The sequence below is a fragment of the Oreochromis niloticus genome, linkage group LG14 (assembly GCF_001858045.2).
Source record: "Oreochromis niloticus isolate F11D_XX linkage group LG14, O_niloticus_UMD_NMBU, whole genome shotgun sequence".
In the NCBI taxonomy this organism is placed as follows: domain Eukaryota; kingdom Metazoa; phylum Chordata; class Actinopteri; order Cichliformes; family Cichlidae; genus Oreochromis; species Oreochromis niloticus.
Genome location: NC_031979.2, coordinates 18,054,158 through 18,078,238, shown reverse-complemented (window position 1 = coordinate 18,078,238; position 24,081 = coordinate 18,054,158). Strand labels below are relative to the sequence as shown.

Below are 24,081 nucleotides of genomic sequence, written 5' to 3'. Positions count from 1 at the left end.
AAGAGTTTCTCTCTCTGAGCCTCAGGACCGATGATTAAAACTTCAGTTTTGTCCTGGTTAAGCTGTAAAAAGTTTTCTGCCATCCAAGATTTTATATCTAAAATACAGTTAAAAAGGGCATCCATTGGTCTGGTGTCATCAGGAGACACGGAGATATACAGCTGAGTATCATCAGCGTAACTGTGGAAGTTCACTCCATGCCTCCTGATGACGCCGCCAAGAGGGAGCATATACAAATTAAAAAGTACAGGGCCTAAAACCGACCCTTGAGGCACACCACATGTCATTTTATGGATCTTAGAGGAGCATGTATCCATACTCACCATAAAAGTTCTGTCTGAGAGATAGGAAGTGAACCAGTTGTGTACAGCACCAGAGAGGCCCACCATGTGTTTCAGTCTGTTTAAAAGAATAGCGTGGTCTACTGTATCAAAGGCTGCGCTTAGATCCAGTAGCACCAGGACTGAGAGCTTTTGGGCGTCCCAGTTACATCTAATATCATTTAAAACCTTTAGGAGAGCAGTCTCTGTGCTGTGGTTCATCCGAAATCCAGACTGAAATATCTCTAGGATCTGTTTATCAATCAAAAAATCATTAATCTGAATAAAAACAAGTTTTTCTAAAATTTTACTTAAAAATGGTAAGTTGGATACAGGTCTGTAGTTATTAAAATTATTGCAATCCAAATTGCTCTTCTTCAGAAGGGGCCTCACCACCGCCGTTTTAAAGGCAGCAGGGAAGACACCCGACTGAAGAGAGCAGTTCATCATGTATAAAAGCTCAGCTTCAAAAAATCCATAAAGTGTTTTAAAAAGTGGAGAGGGGATTGGATCTAAAAGACATGTGGTGGGTCTCACTGTGGAGAAAACTTTCTTAAGGTTCTCAGCATTAACCAGGGCAAAGCTGTCCAGTGTCTCCTCAGGTACAGTCGAGCCCTCAGATGTGTTTAAAATCATATCACGAGAAGATAAAATATCACATCTGATGGTGTTGATTTTTCCCCTGAAGTGGTCTGCAAACTGCTCACAGAGTGAGTCTGTGGGGGTTCTTTGGGAGCTGTTAAAATCAGGGTTAAATAAGTGATCTATGGTGGAGAAGAGAAGTTAATGACAAGTAGTAGTGGTATATGAACATACTGACAGTGAAAGACATAACTCGAGAAGTGCTAAGTGCATCACTGGACGTCTCCCAGCGGTCGCAGCCTAAATCAGGATAACTAAAGGATAGGTCAGGGTCAACTGATCCAGCTCCAACTATAAAATGTATCAAAAAGGAAAGTTTTGAGTCTCATCTTAAAAGAGAAGTGTCTCTGCCTCCCATTCTACTTTTAGAAAAAGAACGACAAGAGTGATTATCAATTTCTGATGAAAGACAGAGTTTAAAAAAAGTCTCTGTTTGTGACTGGTGGAAATAACCTCATAGGACACAGTTAGATACAAGCATACAATGCACATTCCACTTAACAGAGCAACTCTTTACTTTACAACACTGGAGCAGAAAGGACTCACACATCTTCATCACCTCTTTCACGACAATATCCTCATGCCAGCTACTAATGTGCTGGCATTTCAAAGATTTGGACTAGGCGACAGCCCTATAAAACCACTGGCATATGTAAAAGAGTTTTCAACGATTTCTCCAACATGCAAAACAATTCTCTAAATTCTATAAACTAATTTCAACCACAAAGTCAATATATCTACCCATCTCTATATGGGAAAAAGGCTTTAGAAGACTACTTTTGGGCACATATTTGTAAAAATACATTCTCAGTGACAAAACTCTTTCAATACTAAATCCTTCACAGAACTCGTATCATCCAATAGATGCTAAATAAAATGGTTTTAAAAAAATAATTCTGATATTTTTACTCTACTTAAAACACCCTAGACACTTATTTTCACGCACTATGGCTCTGCTCACCTGTTCAGGATTCCTGGCTTCAAGTCACTCAAAACCTTTCCCCTATCTTGGGCTGCAGAATCCCAATTTCTCCTCATTTCTGCTTGCTCTGTGTTGTAACTTCAATCGATCTTCCAACCAAACAACCTTAGCCATCGCGAAGAAAACAATACTTGTTAACTGGAAAAATAAAAAAATCACTTGGTATTTTACATTTGTTGAATCTCCTGAGTGAACACATCTCGATGGAATAAATATCTGCCTCTTGGAAAAAAACACATACACACATTATTGAAACATAAGTTGACCGTTGCTGGTTTTGCCCAGCAAGAGTACCATTCACTGAGAGTTGGGGAATGGCTGCAGTCACAGCATTGTAAGATGGTGAAAGATGTACCCTTACGCCCCCTCCTCAATTCAGAGAGGGCCTTTCTCTTGGCGACAGGACCTCTTTCAGCGCTGAACAGAACTGTGTCTTCATTCAACATATTTCACATGCCAGAGTCGGTACCGCAGAAAACTGAAGAAGTCACTTGGATGAATGACGAAACTTTCCCCCACTGAAAACGCTACGTCCAGATCAATAGGATAAACTTTTGGGGATTTCCTTACCTGGATGATTGAGCACTTCTAAATTTGACCAAATTCAGTTGTTTTCTATTGCAGTATTCTTGATGCCTCTGATCCCTTTAGTAGTTTTTGGAACCCTGCCACTAGTCTGGTTTGTCTACAAAAAAGCACTTACTATGAGAAAAGTATGGAGAAGAAATCTCAAGTTACAAATGATCTTTTAATGGCCTCTGACAGTGGACACATCTCTGTGCTTGTCCTGCTAGACCTCAGTGCAGCGTTCGATACTATTGACCACAATATTTTATTACAGCAATTACAGCATGCTGTAGGTATTGCAGGTACTGCGCTGCAGTGGTTTGAATCATACCTATGTGATAGACTCCAATTTGTTCATGTAAATGGAAAGTCCTCTTCACACAATAAGATTAGTTATGGATTTCCACAGGGTTCTGTGCTAGGACCAATTCTGTTTACATTATACATGCTTCTTTTATCCAGTGTCATTAGAAGGCACAGCATACATTTTCACTGCTATGCAGACGACACCCAACTTTATCTATCCAGTAAGCCAGATAACACACGCCAATTATTTAAACTGCAAAAATGTCTTCAAAATATAAAGACCTGGATGACCTCTAATGTTCTTCTTCTAACTTCAGATAAAACTGAGGTTACAAATATGGTATCCAACCAGATACTAATTCTGGATGGCATTACCTTGGCCTCCAGTAACACTGTGAGGACTCTTGGAGTCATTTGACCAGGATATGTCTTTAATGCATATATTAAACAAATTGCGCAATACCTCTAAAATTAGAAACATTCTGTCTCTGAGTGACACTGAAAAACTAGTTCATGCATTTATTACTTCTAGGCTGGACTGCTGTAATTCTTTTTTATCAGGATGTCCTAAAAACTCCCCGAAAAGCCAAAATGCTGCAGCAAGAGTTCTGACAGGGACTAGAAAGTGAGAGCATATTTCTCCTGTATTGGCTTCTCTTCATTGGCTCCCTGTTAAATCCAGATTTAAATTCATAATCCTGCTCACATACAAGGACTTGAATAATGCGTGCACCCTCTATTGTGTTAGTGTTCCTTAAGGCCACATTAATTAACAAACCCTGCAAGGCCCTCCTTTGTTGTTACAAAGCTATGCCAGTAAAAAAGTGAGGAAACAGCTCTCAGTATGTTTATATCTTTTAGGAGTTTCTCTGACAGACTACAATATTTGAGTAGAGTATTTATGTAATATCGTATAGTGTAGTAGTGTGAGTATGTGTAGTGTAATTTATGTGAAGTATTTAAAGCCATACTACCACATGCACTGCTCCATTACCTTAATGTTATCTGGTTAGTTTGGAATCATGTCTGGACATAATGTCTTGAACATAGAAAGATTTACTTATCATTTTAAATATGGTGCAAATCTGAGATTATAGCATCAAATTAATTAGTTATGAAGGCATGTATTCAGTACCCATGCATAAGATTACAGCTGTGTTCTCGAATTGCTCAGCTCGGTGTACCCACTACAGCACAGCATACTGATATATTCACTATGAGTATATGAGGCCATTGTTATGTACTGTTACAGCGTTATTATTAACATTATTATTATTATCACTATGAGAGATGGGAATCATGAACTGGTTCCCTACAAGAGCCTGTTCCCAGTAGTTCAGGTGCTTCAGGTACAAACAACAGGCGAAGCCAGAGCACAATGAAAAGGTTTATTTCATTTGGTACCTGCGATTAATATGATTTAATGTTTGGAAAAATGAGAAATATCAGGTGTTATCAATTCCCTTGTTCACAACTTATAACTGCTGTGATTAGTTCAAGATAAATATGGATTTAATTAATTAAAATATCTTTATGATCAGTTTTCTCTAATTTTGATTGTATAATGCACTAATGCTGAAGTATAATTGAAAAACAACTCCTTCTTTTTCTTTAAACACCTTCAAAACTATCTCTTCTTTTTTACTAGGCAGCTAAAAGATCGAGTGAATTGTAGGATAATGGGCTATTGATGTCTGTGGAGTGAAGCGTGGTTATTCCATGTGGCTCCTCTGTCAGGTTGGTAATTGATCGGCCGCTCCTCCGGGACCCACAGAGACAAACACATTAGATGCTGAGACGGTGGATGGGTTTGAGGCTTTTATTGATAGTGGTTTATTGATTAAGTAAAACAGGCTGTGTGTGGAGAGAAAACATTAACAGAAAAGATGTGAGTGTACAGTAGTGGTTCTGTCAGACAGCAGTTTCAGCACTTGATATTCTGATACATGTAAAACTTTAAGTGTTTCCCCTTAGGTGTAGCCTATTTATTTGGGAATCTGCAAGACATTTAAATCAGAGACATTTCTACTGAGAGCAAGTCCTTTCCTGATCCATAAGTCATATGTGTGATCTGAATAAGACAATAACAAACATTGATTGATTTCCTCACCAGCCACTTTGCTAGGGACACTTGTTTGAGTGCTCATCCTTCCATTCTCTTTCACTTATCCTTATCAGGGTCGCATTTGGGCTTGAGCCTATCCCAGCTACCATAGGGCGAGAGGTAGCCAGGATACACTCTGGCCAATCTGCACAGGGCTAACACAGAGAGACAGACAACCATCCGTACTCACATTCACAACTATGGGCAATTTAGAATCCTCAATTAACCGAACCCCACACTGCAGGTCTTTGAATTGCCGGAGGAAGTCGCTTAATTTCTGCAGCAACATTCAGAGGATGTGGTGTAATTTGGCAACAGGAAAGCATGGATTCATCCTACCTATAACAATGGTTCAGCTTGATGGTGGTGTAATGACATGAGAGGTAATTTCTTGGCTCATGTTGGGCCTCTTAGGACCAGCTGGGCATTGTTGTCACAGCTTACCTAAGTCTTCCTGCTGACCATATCGAATTTCTTCTGTGACCAAACTATATCCATCTTCTGATGACTGCCTACAGCAGGATAACACACCATGTCACAAAGCTCAGATGATCTCAGACTGGTTTCTTGATCATGAAAATATATTCAAGTGTCCTCCAGAGTCATGGGATCTAAATCCAGTAGAGCACATTTGGGACGTGGTAGAACAAAAGAGTGGCATAATAAACAAGAAGCAAATAAATCTGCAGCAACTGTGTGATGCTAACATGTCAATATAGGTCAAAATCTGGGGAATGTTTCCAGCACCTTGTTGAATGACTGTGGATTGTAAATACAGTCTGTATATATGATTATATTACTATCTTCATTGTAGACACTAAAATCACATTCTGTTGAAGTGAATTAAATTGTCATTGTAAATGTAAATATTACTGTCAGGTGAAACATTGTGCCAAATCATAAATGCCCATATATAATGAAATAGAATAAGGGGGAAAAAATGATTAGAAAACATTGGACGACAAAATTATTGCCGTCTTTTTGAACTACAACAACCACAAAACGACAGTAGTCGTAAACCTCAACGCTTTACGACACTTTACAAAAACATTGACGGCGTTGTTATGGCGGCGTACGGACTCAGTTTTGAGAGTGCAAGTAGCATCGATGAAAGGAAAGAAAAGAAACGACAGGCACGACAAGAGGCTCTAGAGAAGGTACGAGATGTCAACTTCCGAAACAATATCTCTCTGTTTAAATCTAAATTTGTTTAATTGCCATCATTTTTGGTTTAAATCATACGCGTTTTGTTCAAAGGAAAGCTAGCAAGCTAAGTAGGCTAACACCCTCAGTCATGTTAGTGTGAGTTTTGTGACACAGCAGCGTCTTTTCAGGGAATTATCCTTACTTGTTATATAAACCGGCACCTTTGTGTCGTTTTCGATCCCCCTTTCTCTGTTGGAAAGCTAACAGGACTTGTGTATCTTCACAATAACCCGATAACATTTGTGTATCTGAACAGGCAGATCCTGTCAGGCTCGTAGAGAGAAGGCAAACACTGAATGAGGCAGATAGCAGACATGCGGCTGTGTTTAACAGATGATATATGCCACAGTGTCAGCTACTCACCCTGCCCGTTTTAAAGATTAGGACGGCCTCGTTGTTATAATCACATATATACACAGTTTGTCGATTGGGCGTTATCTTTTTGCCCTGCAGCTTTGTTTACACTGTTAGCAGACGTCGGTACTCCCACAGAGTGCACCTGATGATGCTTCCAGTAGATGAGCCACACTATCTGCTTTGCTCACACGTAATTGAACTGGCTAAAGCAAAGAGTGCTACCTGATTTATTATACTGAGTTTAAAGTGGAATAGAAATTATTAATCAATGTCACACATGTAAACATAAACTGAAAGGCCGTTTAATGTTTAAATATTTGACAGCCTCAGCCCTCATCTCCTGTGTAATAATAGTGTAAACGAAGAGACCCACGTCTCTGTTTGTGGACTGCCTTTTCGATATTGAACTGTCAAATTCTAATAATTTTTAATGTCAGCTTTTCGGTTTCTGGCCACCACATCAGGCTAGCTTTGCATCTTCCTGGACTGGTATTATACTCACCAGACATTTTTTTTTTTTAGATATAGGTGGTTAATACCAGGTTAGATCCCCTTCTGTCTTTAGATCTGTCCTAATTTTTTGTTGTTTAGATTCAACAAGGTCCTGAAAACTTTCCTCAGATTTTGGTCCTTATTGACATGATAGCATCACACATGAATTGAGATCTGGTGGCTGAGGAGGGCATCGGAGTACAGTGAACTCATTGACATGTAAATCTTTTTTATTTGTAACATGGTATTTTATCCAGCTGGAAGCAGCCATCATAAGATGGACACACTGTGGTCACAAAGGGATAAAGAACACATGCAGTGATATGCAGTTAAACTGTGGCATTTAAACATTGCTTAATGTTATGAAGGAGCCCAAAGTGTGCCAAGAAAATATTCCCCAAACAATTACACAACCACCAGCTAGGGCTGTTCGATATAACGATATATATCGGATGACGATATAAAAACGTCTATCGTTTCATTTTACGCTATCGTTTGTTTCGTGGTGTCGCAAAATAAACTGTTTACGGCAATATTTTTTCATTATTTTGATGGTCACTGTAGTGGCTATATTAATTTCCTAAAGTTCTCTCTTTCTCTTATATTTAATATAACCACACTACAGACGGACAAGCGCTTGTTTTTATGCGTTGTCGTTAGCAACAACTACGGTAAAACCACCTGTGTCCACTTGTTTATTTTCCACATAAACCTTTCACAATAAAGCTCAAGATCCTGTTGAGACTTTTCAAAATAAACTGAATCACGTGAAAGATGCAGAGTATTTACTGATGAGAAGCAAAAAAGAGCCGTCAGGTGCTAAAAAATAAACCTTAGACTCAAACGTTAGAACAGGCTTTTCCCCGCAGCACGCTGTGTAATAAATACTCACAAAGAAAACGGCGGCCGTTACAACCTATGTCTAAAAATGTATCGTTTCATGCATCAGTTAAAACACTCGACTCCAGGTACGCGACGCCCAGCTGGAAACACTTCACGCAAGTCGAGCTGCCCGACATTCACAGAATTTACAGAAAATGTTACATTTTTGTGATTTATATCGTTATCGGACGATAGATGTCTTAATATCGGGATACGAGATTTTGGTCATATCGCACAGCCCTACCACCAGCTGCCTGAACTGGTGATTCAAGGCAGGATGGATCTATGCTTCCATGTTGTTTCCACCAAATTCTTACCCTATTCTCATCTGTTAAGGCAAGAATCAAGACTCAGCAGATCAGGAAACAGTTTAGAAACTTCTGATGTCCAATTTTGGTGAGCTTGTGAACTGCAGCCTCAGTCTCTTGTTTTTAGTTAGAGTGACACCCAGTGTGCTCTTCTGCCACTGTAGCCTCAAGGTTCAATGTGTTGTACCTTCAGAAATGCTCTTCTGCATACCTTGGTTGTAACGTGTGGTTATTTGACTTACTCTTCCTATCAGCAGTCTGGTCATTCTCCTCTCACCTCTGACCCCTGACGAGGCATTTTCTCCCAGAGACCTGTTGCTCATTTTATATTTTCTCTTTATTTGAACTTTCAATGTAAACCTTAAAGATGGTTGCGCGGGAATCCTGGTAAATCAGTAGTTTCTGAAATATTCAGACCAACCTGGACAGAACCGAGAATCATACCAGGTTCAAAGTCACTTAAATCATCGTTCTTCCTCATTCTCATGCTCTATTGCTGTCATGTGATTGGCTTAATAGATATCTGTGTTAATGAGCAGTTGAACTGGTGTACCTAATAAAGTGTCCAATAAATATATGTCACAATGCAAATGCTAGTAAAAATTTTGAGGTGTTTATTTCCTTTTTGTCACCCAGGCCAAGCAGCAGTATGACAAGGAGCAGAGGAGGAAGGAGCTGAAAAGGCAGAGAGGGGAGGACACTTGGATGCTCCCTGAGGTCAACGAGAGGCTGCAGCAGATAGAAGACGTAAGATGGAACATTTATACTCGTGCAGACAGTGCCTTTAGATAGTTGCACAAACCATCCTTACTGCGTTTGCTCAAATGGTAAATGGTCTGTATTTGTATAGCGCTTTACTAGTCCCGCCTAGGGACCCCAAAGCGCTTTACACATCCAGTCATCCACCCATTCACACACACTGGTGGAGGCAAGCTACAGTTGTAGCCACAGCTGCCCTGGGGCAGGCTGACAGAAGCGAGGCTGCCATATCGCGCCATCGGCCCTTCTGGCCAACACCAGTAGGCGGTAGGTGAAGTGTCTTGCCCAAGGACACAACGACCGAGACTGTCCGAGCCGGGGCTCGAACCGGCAACCTTCCGATTACAAGGCGAACTCCCAACTCTTGAGCCACGATCGCCCAAATATGACTGGGCTCGTAAAAATATGTATTTTTAAGACTTATATTACACATTTAAGACTTATATTACACATTTAAGACTTATATTACACATTTAAATAAAACTTTTATTATTTCCTTGAAGTAATGACTGCTGGTCCACTGGGGAAATCTTTGCAGTATAATCATTTCTTAAGTTTTACAGTAGGTTCGTGTAATTGATTTGTGTGCACTTTTCCGTGTTGGAGCACTTTACGTCATGAAATAATTAAATAGGTAAATATGTTTTTAAATACAGTTAATCCGTACATTTGATTAATTATGCATTTGATAAATAATTTATTTTCCATTGAAGATGTAATTAATGACGCATTTTATACAATTATTTATTGATTAATTTATTTATCTATTTTCAATTTTGGTTAATTAATTAGACAATTTATTATTTCATAGTGTATTTATTTAGTTCTTTATTCATTTCATTTTGGAAATGGATGTCAAGCACTGTTGGAGACACATTCTTGTGTTTGTTCTTTATTGGAGAACTTTAACCTGGGGAAAAGCACATGTGCATATCTTTTATGATTTAAAAATGATTCTGTGGACATTTTTGACAAATTATGGTTATCTAACAAACTTGAAGTGAAGTTAAGAGAAAATAATCTTTCCCTCTGCATCTGCCGCAGGAGGGTTCTGTCAAGAGCAAAAAGAAGAAAGAGAAGAAATCAAAAAAGAAAAAAGAGAAGAAGAAGGCCAAGAAAGAGAAGAAGGCGGCAGAAACAGCAGATGGCTCAAGTGACAGTTCACAGGTAGATTACGGAGTCATTTACTGCAGGATTCCTTTAAACGTGGCCTCACGTTAAATCCTGAAGATTTATCCTGGATTTAAAGCTGATATCTGATATATGAGCAATTGTTGAACTTTGCAGTTGAAGATTTCGTATTCTGACATTTCTAAATGATCAAAGCGTGTTTATTTTGCTATAGAGTGACATCCCTGTCAAGTGGCAATGCTATTGATTGAGAAGACTGCAGCTCTTGTCACTCTTTGATTGATTTTTTTTTTCATTGTTTCCCTTCTTTGTTATCATTTTCTCTCTTATTCTCTTTTCCTTTTATTTCCTCTGACTCTGTGTCAGGACTCTGAAGATGAGTGGGTTGAGCTTCAGCCTCAGACACAGACTAAAGCCTGGCAAGTTCCCAGTGAGTCCAAACCTTCAGAGAGCGACGTCAGCCCGACACAGAATGTCCAGGTCACTTCCTCAACAAGTCTTTCTTTCACTAAATAATTATTAGACTCAGAAAATAATTTTTCAAGGTATTTTTAATTGTAGAATCAGGTTTCCTGAATGATAATGACCTTTCCTTTTTCATTTTTCATTATAAGAAGCGATGTTGTATATAGAGATATGAAAGCATTTACATGTGCACACAAGTTTTGTTTGCTTTTAAACTGTACATACTCATTAATTACTTACGTAAAGTATCAAATTTAAAAATGTTTTTGGAGTTTTTCACTTCTTTGTTTGCTGTATATGAGAGGAGACGTGTTATGTGTTAAGTTGCCTGTTCAGTGGCTGCACATCTCAAACCATTGTGTATTTTTCTCGTTTAACTCTCCACTGTCTTTCTTCACCCTGCAGAGAGACGAATGGATGACTTTTGACTTCCTGGCAATGAAAACTACATCCACCGCTGATAGAAGGGCTGAGAAAGAACGTCAGAAAGAGGAAGAGAGAGCCAAGGCTCAGGCCATTGAACAGGTTTGTGTGTGTTGTTTTTTTAGTTTCTGGCTGCAGAGTGACACTACCCAAATGCATCGCGTCATAATAATCTTTTCAGCATACGATGCAAGAAGAGCAGTTTCTGAATCATCAAATTAAAACTAACCTTCTGGTATTTGCTTGCTTTGTCATAACTACTGGGAGCTGGGTCGTGTGATGAGCGCAGCTTTCTTTATAACTGCAAAATATTCACGGCAGAGTCTCTCACAGGATGAGCATTAATTGTTGGTGGTGCACGGCATAGTTACAGTTTAATGAACACAGCACATGAATTGTTTTAAGGGTGTAACATAAATGATCAGAAATTATGAGAACTGCTCAGCACAGCACGTCCTTGGATTCCTAACAGGATGCCAGTCAAGTAAGAAGTAGCTTTGATGAACTGCTGTTAAGAAAGTTAAAGAGATCATTTGCGTCCAAATTGTTTCTCTGCAGCTTGGGTCGAACCTCTCACCCAAACAGCGTGAGTGAGACGTTAATTTGTCACCGCTTACTGTTTTTGTGCTCCTGTTGGGTTATTTAAATTAATATAAGATGTTCTTTTGTGTGTGTTTGTAATTCTTAGGCTGGTTTGCACAAATTAGAGCTAAACCCATACTGGAAAGATGGAGGAACTGGACTGCCCCCAGAGGAGATGACTGGTTCTGCAGCAAACAAAGGTAACATACTTGACTCTATATGTTTTCCAGTTTTATGATTGCGTAATGTAAACTATTCTTTGAGGATTTTTGTCTCATCTCCTGAGAATATAATTTGATTCTTAATTGTATTTGTTTGTTTCACTTTATCATCAGCCAAACACGAATATCCATTAGTTTTATTGGTTTAGATTGAAGTGCAGAGCAGCTAATACACTGTACATAATTTAGAGTAACCTAAAACTGAACATAGTGTGCAACTCAGATGTTCCACCTGTTTCTCTCGTTTTCTTTCTTCTCTTGCTCTTGTGAACTTGATTGTCATGTTTTCTCTTCCATCCTTCTCCCTTCAGTTGGGCTTCAGCTCAAGTAAATGAGGCGTTTGACAAATCCATGTTTTAGTATACTGCCCTTTCACTCAAATTGGTATTTGAAATGTTGGCTTTAAAATAAGTCCTAAAATTGTACATTTATTTTAAATAGCAGAGAACTGGGCCTACTTAGTAGTGTTGTCTTTGAGGTTATATCACATTCTTTTCCTTTGTTTTCTCAGCTTCTCTTTTTATGTACTTTAAGGACCTTTGTTCATGTTGGCTTGGAAGTTGAGTTCCATATTTAATTCTCATCCTTTGAAGCAACCGCCTATATAACCGCCAATATTATTTAACAGAAGAAAGATGTTGTACATATTGTTTTCGAGTATTGTAAATGACCGTACTAAATGATTTGTTACATACTGTGAGGGGGGGCTTTGACATCTTCCCTTCCTGCATGCCTTTTAATTGATGGATATTTTATTTGGATACTCCTACAATCTGAGGCCTCAGAGGAACATTCGTACTATTACAAACAGTGACCCTCTCAACCCCGCGTTTATATTTCTCCCTGAAACTGCCCACATTGAAAAAGACTTATGTCTTTGAGCCATAGTCCAACTCAAGGGAGCTTCTGTAAGTTTGCAACGTTTTTTGGTTTTTTTTTTGTTAGTGGGAGAGAGAATTGGCCAGAGAGTTTGCTGGTGTTCTCAACGTGCAGGAGAAGGTAGAATAAGATAAAAAGAAAATAATAAAAAAGCATGTTTGTAGACAGAAAAGCAAAATTGGCCGCGTGACAGGAGAGGAAGAGAAAAGCAAAGCTTCTGAGTCGGGGATTTGGGAGAAGAAAGTGAGAAAGCTGCGTTAAGCTGACAAGTAAATTCAGATATGTACGCACGTGTCTGTTATCTCTATACAATAAGTGAAGCTCCCCTGGAGAGCTCGCATAGCCTCTTGTAAACTTGAACTGAGAGCAAAGCAAAATAGAACGAAACAAAAACAAATACATGGAGTATTCATGTTTAATTCAAATTTAGTGTGGTTGAGGAATGTTGTTCTCATCGTATGGGATCGTAAGAGACAGGCTTGTGTGTATGTTTGTAATTTGTGTGAAGATTTATGGACTCGCGTGGAGCAAACCTTTGACCGACTGTGATTCGAACCTGTCAGCTGTCAGTAGGGCTGCTCAATTAATCGAATTTTGATCTAGATTACGAGCTGGGCTTTCGACGATCATTAAAAATGACTGAGCCGATTATTAGCACCTCCCTCGTGCTTTACTCTCGCGCTGCTCCGTGTGGCAAATCGAGCGCACCTCTCTGCGATTCGAACACGCGTCATAACAATTAAGAGGACCCGAGGGAAGCTCGGAAGGCTAAGCAGAAGTTATTTGGAGAGCAGAGGATAATGGCTGCTGAAGAGAGAATGCCGCTGGCTGAAAAGAGAGATAAAACGACTTCAGTGGTGTGGAAACATTATGGGTTCGCGGAGTCAGACGTGGATCACACGTCTGACTTGCACAACTCTGTTGCTTGTGAAGCTCGCACACAAGAATTTCACTCACATGTACTGTACCAGTGTACCTGCACATGTGACGTGACAATAAAAGTGATTTGATTTGATTTTGATTTGATTTGATTTGATTTGGATCAAGTAGACATAGTGTGTAAACTTTGCTATGGTGTCGTAGCTGCACCACAGAGCAACACTACAAATGTATTCAAACATTTGAAGACCGCTCACAAAGTGACATGCGACCAAACAATGAAGGAGCAGCAACTTTAGTTGACATACCTCAATGTCAGTTTGATGCAATTGTGCATTGTGTGGCTACACAGCCTGCCTTGATGTTTGGTTATTTGTATGCATAAATATTATGCAGTATTTTGAAGTTCACTAAACATTAATGTTTACATTTTTCATTTATTTTTTATATTGCAAACATTTGCACTGTTATTGGTATTTGCACACTATTTTATATTATATTTTTTTGACAATCTTTAAAGCCATTATTCAATACATTGTTATTGTTAAATAAATATTGTCAAATAATCGAGATCTCAATTTCAGTGAAAATAATCGTGATTATCATTTTTGCCATAATCGAGCAGCCCTAGCTGTCAGGTTGTCCCGTGATTGTGCATTTTTAATACTGGATGCACTTTATTTATTAATTTATTTTTTAAATAAATTTTGACACAGTGATTAAAAATTAGTGCAGTGTTATATTTGTACAGCGTACTTTAAGCACGACAGAGTTTTAGCTTTTTGCTCTCCTCTCTTCAGCTTTGAAGCAGATATTTAAGCAGTGGCGTGCTCCCAAACACAAAGAAATAAAATGCTCATTGCTGACCTTGACCAGAGAGACATTTGGCTTTGGTCAGTGCATTCGTCATGTCGTATTGCTCTGGGAAGTTGGAAGGAACATTAACTTCTCATAGATTTGAAAAATGTGTTTATCTAGTCTTTTCCCACCTCCCTAATCCTGACCTCGGATTCTTCTCTATTTCTCTTCGTCTTTTCGCCTCAGCCTGGCTTTCTTATTTTGTTCACTCGCTTTTTGTGGATTTTTTTTTTTTTGTACCTGGGATTAGGTGTTTGCTTTTGGTTTTGTTTTCTTTGGGACAGACTAGCGTACTTTTAAATATCAGGATTATTCTCGGAGGAAAATCGTCTGAAGTCTAGACCCCGTAGGCTTCACCAAACGTGTTTCCACCCTTGAGATGCTCCGCCTGGTCTTTACTGCAGTCACCTTCAGCTGCTGCTTGTTTGTGTCATTTTTGTAGAATTTTGCATCAGCTCCAAATCTTTCATCTGTGTAATTCGCCATGAAATAAAGAGGGAACAAGCCTCCCCATGAAACTGCTGTCAGTTATTTGTCCTAATGATTCTGAGCCTTTGAGAATGTGGGGACTGTGTATAAAAATGACTGCAGTTCCAAAACCGATTTGTAAAATTTTGTAAAACCCTTTGAATTAAAGCAGAGCAGAGCACTTAAATCACAGCCTTGGTTGTTTGATTTAATTTTGCCTCTGGCATACAGAGGAAAAATTACAAAAAAATATGTTTATTAAAATAAATGTGTTATTCAAAAACCTAACTGTATGTGTTTTCCCTGTCTATGCCTGCAGGCCCAGTAGTGAATGATGGTGGTCTGAGCTGGCTGAGGAAAAGCTACCAGAGGATGAAGGAGCAGGCAGAGAGGGAACAGCGCAGCCTCAGTGATGTGGTGGCTGAGAGATACGGAGTGAGAATTAACTCTTGCTGCTCTCATATATTCGCACACATACATGTGCACGTAACGGATGATGACGCTGCATAACAATTGAAGATTTGTCTTAGTAAGAAAGGCTTAACTGTCAAAGCAAATGCACTTAGAAGATGAGGATTTATGCACACATACTCCCTCACTACTGTGGGAGGAAAGAGACACCTTGGACACCTTGTTCTATTATTAATCTGTGTCTTTGCTGTTTGACATCACACACACACACACAGTGGCTGGTGTCCTTTGTTATGGCACTTTCAGCAGTTTCAGCGTTTGTGCATCTATTTATCAGCACAGAAAAAATTCACTGTCAGAACATTGTGTGAATAGAGCGTGTGTGTGTTTGTCTGTGTGCATGATTTCTGTTTCCTTTGTCAAAACTTTGTCAGCAGCGCAGCTCTTGTTTCTTATAGTAACGCAGTTGACTTTCAGCTTAGTCAGGCAGCCAGAAAGCTGCTGCTTTTTTTGCCTGATTCATGTTGAACTGCAGTAAAAATACCTTCAGAGTCACCTGCATCTGAGGCCAGCAAAATCTTTACACATCAGTAGCCTGCTGGAAATTATACATCAGATTCATTATGCATTCACTCTATTGTTTGCTGCCACTTTTTGTTTTATGTGCCTTAGGTCCAGAGTAAAGCACAGGTATCTGCTCTGAAGATCTGAACTGAGAACGTTGCCTTGTGATGTTTTGTATTTCTGTCCTTTTATAGTCAATGGAAGAATTTCAGCAGAGACTTGCTGAGGCTGAAGAAGCTATGTACGGCCAGAAGAAAAGAGAAGGAGATGACACAAGCAGAGGCAGGTGGAGGAAAGGAGAAGAGGAGTACAGGGAGAGGTGGAGGAGAAAGGATGAGGATGGGGAAGACAGAGATCAGTGGAGAAAAAATGAAAGGGACAAGGAATCGTCATCGGAAAGCCGAGAAAGATACCGAGGTGGAAGGGGAGGGGAGAGGGAACGGTATAGAGGAAGAGAGGAGGAGCGGGGTCGAGATGGAGACAGGTATAGAGAAAATGAAAAGGATAGAGAAAGAAACAGAAACAGGGATAGAGAGAGAGACAGAGAAGGAGAGAGGGACAGGGATAGAGGACGAGGCAGAGAGAAAGATGGGGATAGGTGTAGGGATGGAGAGAAAGAAAAAGATAGGACCGATGCAGCAGCATCATCTTCTGGGCAAAGCTGGAATCAACGCTCCCTCACGCTTGGATCCTTGCAAGGCCGCTTCCTCAAACCCTCAGAAAATGATGACAGTGGTGAAAGTGAGTTTGCGTCAAGACCTTTTCTTATATGTACAAAGAAGCATTAATATATTAATCCCATTTAGGGAACATTTGCTACAAAAATCTACAGTCATTATAGGAAAAACAGCAATTGGAGATCATGACATGGCCATAAGAATTGTGACCATGCATTATTAATTTGTGATCTTATTCACTTTGCGTTGAAGATAGTGAACATGTCTGCAGCCACTCGCAGTCAGCTGATCTTTACAAAGCAACTTTGGTGCATTGAGATGGCGTTAAAACTGTGATAAGACAGTCTGCTGTCAGTTTACAAGGTAGACAGTGAAAAACAAATGCAGATCTGTTGGCATCTACAAACACAGAAACTCACATTCAGAGTCCAGCCAGAACCTCATAGATTTGAATTAGAAATTCAGAAATTCCTCCACAAATACTGATGTAGGTGCTGCAGGATCACATTTAACCGCAAAATGGCATATATGGTATATAAATATGGAATATAAATCCCATATAAATATGGGAGTATCTGTAGTCCTCTATTGCAAAGACACGTATTGCAGGTCTGCAGACCTTCACTGAGAGTGATTGCAGTCAGTCTGAGTCGGACTGCGATTATTTTGGAGGCAGGTTTCCTCCCATCAGGCAACCCGTGCAATCAAAAGTGAACGCCAGAGGCTGAGGGTGCTGCATGTGCTGCCTCTGAGTGACCACTTGGCCATTATAACTGCTTGCAGTCGGTCACTTGACGATGCAATCACCAGGCAATCAATTTTTCTTTTTTGTTTTTTTCTTTCTTTTTTTCCTCCTTAGTCAGAAGGAGGTGGCCGTCTTATTTTTAATCCCGTGTGACTGTGCGAGAAAACACCAAAACACCTTAACGTTGCGCCTCACCTCGCTCTTTTCGATGTGGATGAGCAGCAGCTCCACTCTAAACCCCCCTTCTGAATGATTGAACTCTTCCTCCTATGCTAAAGTCCATCCACTCTTCGACGAAAGCTCATTTTCCACACTTGTATCTGTGATCTCATTCTTTTGCCTTTAAAAGAACTAACAATAGTAACGTAAATAAAAATGTCAGCTCGAGATTAACAAATTTATGAAGTTTCTCAATAACGACGGCACATGGCTACATAACATTTAGGACGCTACTATTCACCATCATTGGGCATCAATTACAATGATTGCAATTAGACTGCGACTGGTACGTTTGGTACCGACTAGTGACAGAAGAGACGATTAGTCGTCTAGTCAACTATTTGCGCGCGTCCCTAATCTTTAGTAGTAACATTTCCTTTCTCTCCAGCTCCTCAGCGTCTTCCTCCTCCTGCACGACCGTCCAGAGGGTTCCTGAAACCCAGCTCTGATGATGAAGACTCTGGGCCACAAACCAGCAGAGCTCCAGCCTTGAAGAAGAGCAGCAGTCCTGCCTGTGAATCTGACACCTCTGATAAACCACAACAGGAAAACAAGAGAGATGCTGAGAAAACTGTAACTGCTCCTCAACCTGCTGCACCACCAAGGTTTAAAGCGTTTTTTAAAAATTATTTTAATGCCTAGACACCAAACTTTCTATGATGTTAAACTGCATAAAGCTGCAATAGCCATAATAACTGATAAACATAATAATTAAAGAAGAGAAAATAAGCTTTATAAACTTCTCAGTTTTGCCTAAAATTTTTCCCCAAATTGTTTTGTGGATTCGGTATAAGCATAGTAGAAAGTAGTGATTTGTATTGTATGTGTTTTTGCCTTTCAGATGCAAAATAGTAATCGTTACTCAGTAATCTCAGAAGTTCTAGATATCTGAACTAGAGATGGACCGATCCGATATTACGTATCGGTATCGGTCCGATACTGACCTAAATTACTGGATCGGATATCGGAGGGAAATAAAAAATGTAATCTGATCCATTCAATATCAAAAAAGCACCTCAAAAAACTTGCGACATGGCGTAACTCGGCTCATAACCGTAGCACGTCGGAGAAGTATGCGTCACCTGATAGAGCGGCTGTGTGTATTTGTAGCCTCGCTAGCAATCCGGCATTTCATCTCCGAGGAAGTTATCCCAGAGAGAAGTAAAGCAAGTGTGTAAGTTCATCTCTGAATGTTTGTAAAGCGTTCTCATGTTAAGCTTAACAACCGATATATGGAGCGACTGCCTCTCTCTCTCCCTCTCCTGCTGCTACTTCAATCGTGAAACTGATCAATGATCAGCTGATCGGCTTTTCTGTCGCGAGTCCGTCTCTCTTCTTTGTTTTTGGCCCACTTTGCACCAGAAAGAGGAAACCAGCGGCAGAACAACAGCAGCACGTTTAAGCTTGATAAGCTGTTGTTAGAATTTATTTAATATTACTTTCTACACCAGGATCCTTTTCTACGTAGCTGACGGCTGGTAACTGTGCAGGGGCGGATCTAGCAAAGTTTAGCCAGGGGGGCCGATAGGGCATGAACAGGGAAAAGGGGGCACAAAGACATACTTTTCTTTCTTATTCTCATTTAAAATGTCTAGCTTTTAATAAATAATTATCTGAATCTTACACCCAAAGTTTTAATCCGATGTAAAATCAGAAGAAGTCCATTACTGTATATAGTAACTATTAAGTCTAATCTACTCTAGTAAGCTATAGTACTTTTTCCTTTGGGAAGATACCATCTGTGAATTCTGCAATTCTGTTGAAGAAAGATGTTGAATCTATTTAATTATTCTTGAAAAATAATTTATTTCTGTGCATTTTTTTTCGCCCTGCATCAAATTAAAGTTGATTACATCGATTAAGCATCATGAGGTGGAGGGTGGGGGGCGGTTCCCTATTTTCTTTTGCTGGGAGTTTGCAACCCTATTAGTTAGGTTGCTTAATATTTCTGCTAAGTACTCTTTAAAATACCACAATAGGAAGGATGGAGTAGGTTTAAGTTTATTAGATTGATCAGTGTTGCTGAACTATAAAATATTTTGGGCGCAGTGTACTTTTTACATACAGGTATAACAGAATAGCTTTAGTGTTGTTGTTTATTTAAACTGGAGTATGAACTTATACAAAATGCAGCAAGATATTAAAAAAACAGTTTTATTGATTAAAAAACACACTATATCGGATTCATATCGGTATCGGCAGATATCCAAATTTATGATATCGGTATCGGTATCGGACATAAAAAAGTGGTATCGTGCCATCTCTAATCTGAACTTTAAATCAATAATACGTTCTCATATTTTTCTCTCCTACAAGCTAGCTTACCTAATAATATCTTAACCACTGTTGCATATAAACAGATGGACGGAAATAAGCTCTTATAAGGAAATAAGCTCAAGCTTAGCCAGTTGTCTTTTATCTACGCAATTTTTTTTGTTTTGTTTTTTTTGCTGTATCTAAAACTGTAAATGGCCCCTGCAGCAGAGTTTCTGCCACAGTGCTGTTTGCTCCATGTTTCTGGTGTCGGACATCAGTCACTTTGTGAAAGCATTTGTTATCAGCTCCTTCACACAGCGTTTCCCAGTACTCAGACTGATGTAGTTAATTCCACCATGCCCCCTGCAAGTCCTTTTCCCTGGTGTTCTTTTTAAAAAAAATGAATTTCCATCTCTCTTATTTGCCTCTGTATTTCATACTAATCTCAGACAAGACTTTTTTAGAACAGGGTTTGCAGCATAACCTTGTGTTTCTAACACCGAAATGTTTAATTTATTTCGCAATTTGTGAGACACACATTATGAAGAATTTAAAAATAACTGCAGTAACTTCAAGTCCAACATGTTCCTTTGTTGTAGGCCAGATGTTGGAGTATCAGTGCTATGTAAAGGCTTCGCAGTTGTTCTGTTTTGCCTCATTAAGCTGAGTTGTTTGGGTAAAACGGCACTCAGAACCCCTGCAGCATGAAATGAGTCTACAGTGTGGCAGCAGCATGAAATGATGCTGTGAGAAGTGTAATAGCCTAGAACGACGCTTCCCAGGCTGCAGAGCTAATCCTTCAAGGCAAGGATGTAATGATCTCTGGAGGGCTCAAAGACTCAAATGATTCATAACACATAAACACGGAGAGCGATCAGAAGCAAACAACTAAATGGTTAAAATTAAAACCTTCACAAATAAGTTTCCAATTAGAGGATAAAGGCTCTTATCAGGGTGGCATCACTGTGTCTTTGAAAGCGGTCGTTTGGAAGGCGGAGTACGGAAAAGTCTGAAGGAAAACAGTTCAAGTGGATTTTTATTTTTTAAACTTAATGGACCATTTAATTTTGCAGGTTTCTATTTAGAGTTATGAATTTGACATATGGTAAATTCGTGACATGTTTTAAATTTTCCTTTTTACACCCTTCAGTCTCTCCTCTGTGTGTTTACCTAGGGCTGAGAGCGAAAGCGAGGAAGAAGAGGAGGAGGAAGAGGTTCCACTGTTGTCAGAGGAGGAGCTGAACAAACTAGGGTCCAAGCTAATAAAGGCAGAGATCATGGGCAATACGGTGAGGCAGTTATTTATTACTGCTGACCTTCTGTCAACCTGTTTTAACTCAGGCATTAATTTCCTCCAAAGCAGCAAAATATGTTGAACTGCACTAAAGAAATGGCTCCAAGCCTGAGGTTGTGGTTCTCAACCAGGAAAGGGTGAAAGAAGCGTTTCCCCTTCTCTCAGTTAGAGATAGAATGAGGAGCTCGGTCATTCAGGAGGGCCCAAGACTAGACCTGTTACTCCTTCACATCAAAAGGACCCAGTTGAGGTGGACACCACGAGGTGTTTTCAGTCCAACTGGGGCAGAACGAGGGGAAGCACTGGGGAGAACGTGACTCATGGCTGGCCTGGGAATGTCTTCCTAGAACAGCTGGAGAAGGGTGTCTGTTAGAGCTTAGAGACTTTCTTAGACTGCTGTCCCAACACCTGGACCTGGATTAGTGGCAGCAGATGGATCGATGGATACAGAAACGCCTTTAGAACCGACTTATTCTAAAAGACATACCTCAGTCTAGTTACCTGTATGCTACAAACATCATTAATAACGGAACTTTGTCCGGTCCTTGAATGCAACCTCCCGATTTGACAGCGAGTTGAAAAATCCTCTGGTATTGTGGCAATTTAGTATTCAGTTTATTGATCGCTTGTATAGTGCAATAGTCTCAGATGATCAACAGCATATAAACACACGGATATGACTACATGAATAAGTCAGAATTTGTTGATGTAAAAAAAACCCTCTAAAGTTCATGTTAGTTGTGAAATCCACAGTTAAGTTGTTCGGCTTTGTGGGAGAGTTGATATTGATTTGCCTTTCCTCGGCACATTTGCTTCAACTCTCGTCTTTGCATGGATTTAACAGCACATCGGGGGATCTGTTAATTTATAGCATTCATTGATCCGTGCACTCAAGCCTTCCTCTGTCTGTTTTCCTGTGTCGATTCTAAGAGTGCTATGGGATTTCTTCTGGTGTGTGTCAGAGCTGCCTGTTACAGTGTTACCATCCTGGCTGTAATCACCTCCCTACATGATAAAGCAATCAAACCAATATTCCCAAACCTCCTGTGTCTGTGTTTGCACACCTGTGTTTCATAAGTGCAGTTCACAGTCACACGCTTGGCTTTAATGAAAGTATCAGTGCACTACACTCACCTCCCACTTTATTAGGTACATTTACTCAACTGTGGGGACTTCCTTCTCTTGTTTATACTCACCTGATCATGTCTGAAAGGATCTTTGATTGGCCAAAGTCTCCTGTCTTGGGAAAGTTTTCTCTAAAGCTTTAAACTTATGTTATATATGACCATTGTGTTCTTTGTGTTATAAATAAATTTCTGTTTTTGTGTGTTGTCTGTGTGTGATTTAGGCCGTCATTGAGAAGCTGAAATCACAACTGGAAGCAGCTCATAAAGCCAAGGAGAAACATGCTGCCAGGAAGAAGCTACAAGAAGCAGCCAAATCAAACCAGGTCTGTAGATATTTACAAAGTCACCATCTAACTTTATCTAACTAGTTATTGAAAAGGGAGACAGAATATTAAAAACACCTCTCAGCAACACAAGATGACCATGAAGCTGTGCGGTTTGTTACGGGGTTGTTCTCAATGCGGTTTGCTTTTCGTTCAATAGATGCTCAAACAAGACGGAGAACAAAACATTTTTATTTTTCAAAAAAAGGAAAACGTGTTTTTGTGCATTTCTTTATTCCCAGCTTTAGAAACTGTCCCCAAAGACACCTTCCTGATCACATAAGTCTGACCATGTCAGCTTCACATCTGAGTCACTCAACTTTTGTGTTACGACGGCGGTCTTAGTGGGTCAGACCTAAAAACATTTACGTATCACTTTTAGTGTGACATAAGTCTAATCCACATCCATGAATGCATAGATTTGTATAAGATTATGACCTCCAAGGGAAGGGAGGAACCCCCACCTCCCCACCCAACCCCCCCTAAAAAAAAAAACATCCAGAAATTTTGTTTTGAAATCTGCAAGACTATGAAGACAGGCTTTGCAGAAACTAAAGGAAGTGTTAGAAGCAGGAATGAGCCATGCAGCTGTGGAAAGATGCAAAGGAGGCTCAGAATGACTTCCTTAGAAAAGTTTCGAGCCGGATGTCTGTTTTTAGCAGCATCCTCACATATTTATATCCAGCACCCAATATTGCACACTCACCGTGGCTTTCTCACTTCTTAGTATATCTAAATGAGAGCATGAAGAACAACAATGTAACAGTGACCTGTTTCTAAATGATAGAATACCAGCATTTTAGCAAAAGTGATAAGGCCAGCACTGTTACACATCCCTGTATCTGAAAGGGTGAAAAGGGTTATATATACAGGACTAAACTAAACGACACACACACGTCTTCAGATGTAAGTGAACTCTGCTGTCATGGGGGACTGCTTGTAAAAAGAATTTATTTGTTTGAAGTTGTGTTGCTGTTCAGCTCTTACGTCGTGCTGTCTGGAAACTGCTCCTGTTCAGCCGCTTCACCAGATTCCTAATGAGACACAAATGTCTTGTAGTGTGCTGACGCACTCTCCTATCAGGGGTCAGGATGAGTGTGCCTGATGTATGTATGTATATATGTTTGAAATAAGAGAACACCAGTGGGGCCGAGTGAAAGGGGCCGGATGTATGTGCTACCATGTCTGTGTCCATAGCGCAGACAATTCACAGTCCTCTAACGTCAGGGCGCTGCTTCTTCTCTACTTACTGTCTTACTAATGTCTTTTCTGGCTTCACACGCAGCTGGATACCCAGACAAATGGTTGCATATTTCTTAGATGAGCAGACGCTCAACAACTTTATAAAGACATGAAAAACAGTGTGATTATTCCTATAATCTGTAGATCGTTACTTGTAAGATAGGCCAGATTTATCCCCAAGAAAGGCTTCCCTGTCCAAATGAAAGGACTAGAATGAAATACTCAGTAAGGATTCAGGGAAAATGTAATAATTCTTAGGTTTTAGTGCACTTATCAGCCGAGAGGTACTTCAGCACTGTAAAGATGAAGTGCTGTTGATTTGCACTCATTTGAGATCCTTCCAGTTTGTGTTGTTATAGAAGGCATTTGGCTTCTTTTCAGTGTTCAGTGTT

The 24,081-nt window shown here is 39.8% G+C and overlaps 1 protein-coding gene across 1 annotated transcript in view; it reads left to right on the top strand.

Moving 5' to 3' along the window:
- The first annotated feature begins 5,946 nt into the window (after positions 1-5,946).
- The window catches only part of cwf19l2 (CWF19 like cell cycle control factor 2), a 28,282-nt gene continuing 10,147 nt past the window's right edge, over positions 5,947-24,081 (top strand). Inside the window, 11 exon segments of the mRNA XM_005474655.2 lie at positions 5,947-6,078; positions 8,803-8,913; positions 9,970-10,092; positions 10,423-10,536; positions 10,927-11,046; positions 11,633-11,726; positions 15,151-15,266; positions 16,001-16,547; positions 17,836-18,052; positions 20,878-20,992; positions 22,346-22,447. Of these exon segments, the coding sequence (XP_005474712.1) occupies positions 5,986-6,078; positions 8,803-8,913; positions 9,970-10,092; positions 10,423-10,536; positions 10,927-11,046; positions 11,633-11,726; positions 15,151-15,266; positions 16,001-16,547; positions 17,836-18,052; positions 20,878-20,992; positions 22,346-22,447 (1,752 nt within the window). The 5' untranslated portion in view covers positions 5,947-5,985.